Raw genomic sequence first — 1330 nt, 5'->3', positions numbered from 1 at the left:
AGCGAGATCTGCGGATTACGATTCAGCGAAAAAGAGTTCCCACGACTTCAGCTTACGCCCGGGAGACCGAGAGTCTGAATGGGGACTTCACTGCCGAGTTCTACCCACACCCCGGCACTTGCAGAAAACGCTGAAGAGGAGCAGCTCAGCACGGGTGGCGGGCCGATTGCAAGAGGTACAGACCGGCAGTCAGTCGTATTCTGGGGCGCTGAACCAGGAATTGCCTGTCACGGCCGTTTCCCCCCAGCAAGGAGAGCAGCCTGCGTTTCAACAAACAAGTGCGACTTGTCGGAAGTCTTATGCCCCGGCTAGCTCTCACCCGGCGGACGGTGTGGTCGATCAAAGAGCTGAATCCCACTTCGGAGGAGTGAGCGAACGGCAGCCTAGATCGGCCCTGTCGAACGGTGAGCCCGCAAGAGATGGGCGGCTCTTACCACGTTGCGTTGAGATGGGCGGCTCTCCTGAAGAGTGGAATGTCAGAGGGGCATACGAAAGTTTTCCGAAGGGAAGGTGACACTGGGCAAAACACCACCTACAATTCCGATCTCTTTGGTCAGGTTCGTACACCGTGGAGAGATGATAAGGGCCGCCCGGCACTCTCGTGTTTTTGTACGAGTCGGTTCTGCTGCCCTTCGAGTGGTGTGTGGCCTAAGTTCTCGGGAAACCTTCGTACGGTCGATTCTTCGGTTTCTGTTGGCATGGTCTGACGCGAACACTACAGCGGTGGAGTTTCTTTCCGGAGACGGAGACTGCGTGCACTTTCACCGCGGCATGTAATCGTTCAGTGGGGAGTGTGCAAGTGGATGACCAGCGAGAGAGTGGCGGTTACGGATTTGATGACAAAACGCAAGGCGTAGTGTTTCATTGAGCTCTGTACGATGTAGGCTAGTCCGTTCCTAAACTCTATGGTTCCGTGTTTGTGAAGTGTCGCTTTCGTGTAGCGTGTTCTCGCGGAACGTCAGTTCTCAGGAACACGCTTGTCTTTTCCGAAATGTCGGAACTCGACTGTGTCAACAGGTATTATGCAGGACTGTATAGTAGACGGTCAAGTCACGCCTTCCTGATGGCGTTTATCGGCCGGGAAGCTTCTCAAAGTTCGTTCTTGCTGTCCATCATCGGGCCGGTGGTGTCGCGCGCGTACAAGTGCAAATGCGCAGGCATCGAAGTGATAGGTCACGGGAGCCTCACGCCGCAGTGCGGGAGTCCGAGTATAGGAAAAGACAGCTGAGTGCGTGTCGGCTTATAGTGTCCTGCAGCCGGCGCCGGATGAGGGCACAGGCTATAGCACCGAACCGTGGCGAGAGGCAGACCGAATGAAGAGAGACAAGCG

At 55.8% G+C, this 1330-nt stretch overlaps 1 protein-coding gene across 1 annotated transcript; it reads left to right on the top strand.

Moving 5' to 3' along the window:
- On the top strand, positions 1–918 carry CSUI_007824 (uncharacterized protein; the record flags this gene model as incomplete). The annotated part of the gene is made up of 1 exon (XM_068067967.1): positions 1–918. A coding segment is annotated over one exon (514 nt), but the record flags the coding sequence as incomplete, so codon positions are not given.
- Positions 919–1330: the final 412 nt, after the last annotated feature.

This window comes from Cystoisospora suis, assembly GCF_002600585.1.
Source record: "Cystoisospora suis strain Wien I chromosome Unknown contig_4211, whole genome shotgun sequence".
In the NCBI taxonomy this organism is placed as follows: Eukaryota; Apicomplexa; class Conoidasida; order Eucoccidiorida; family Sarcocystidae; genus Cystoisospora; species Cystoisospora suis.
The sequence above is the reverse complement of the archived record's forward strand: the minus strand, read 5'-3'. Positions and strand labels throughout refer to the sequence as shown.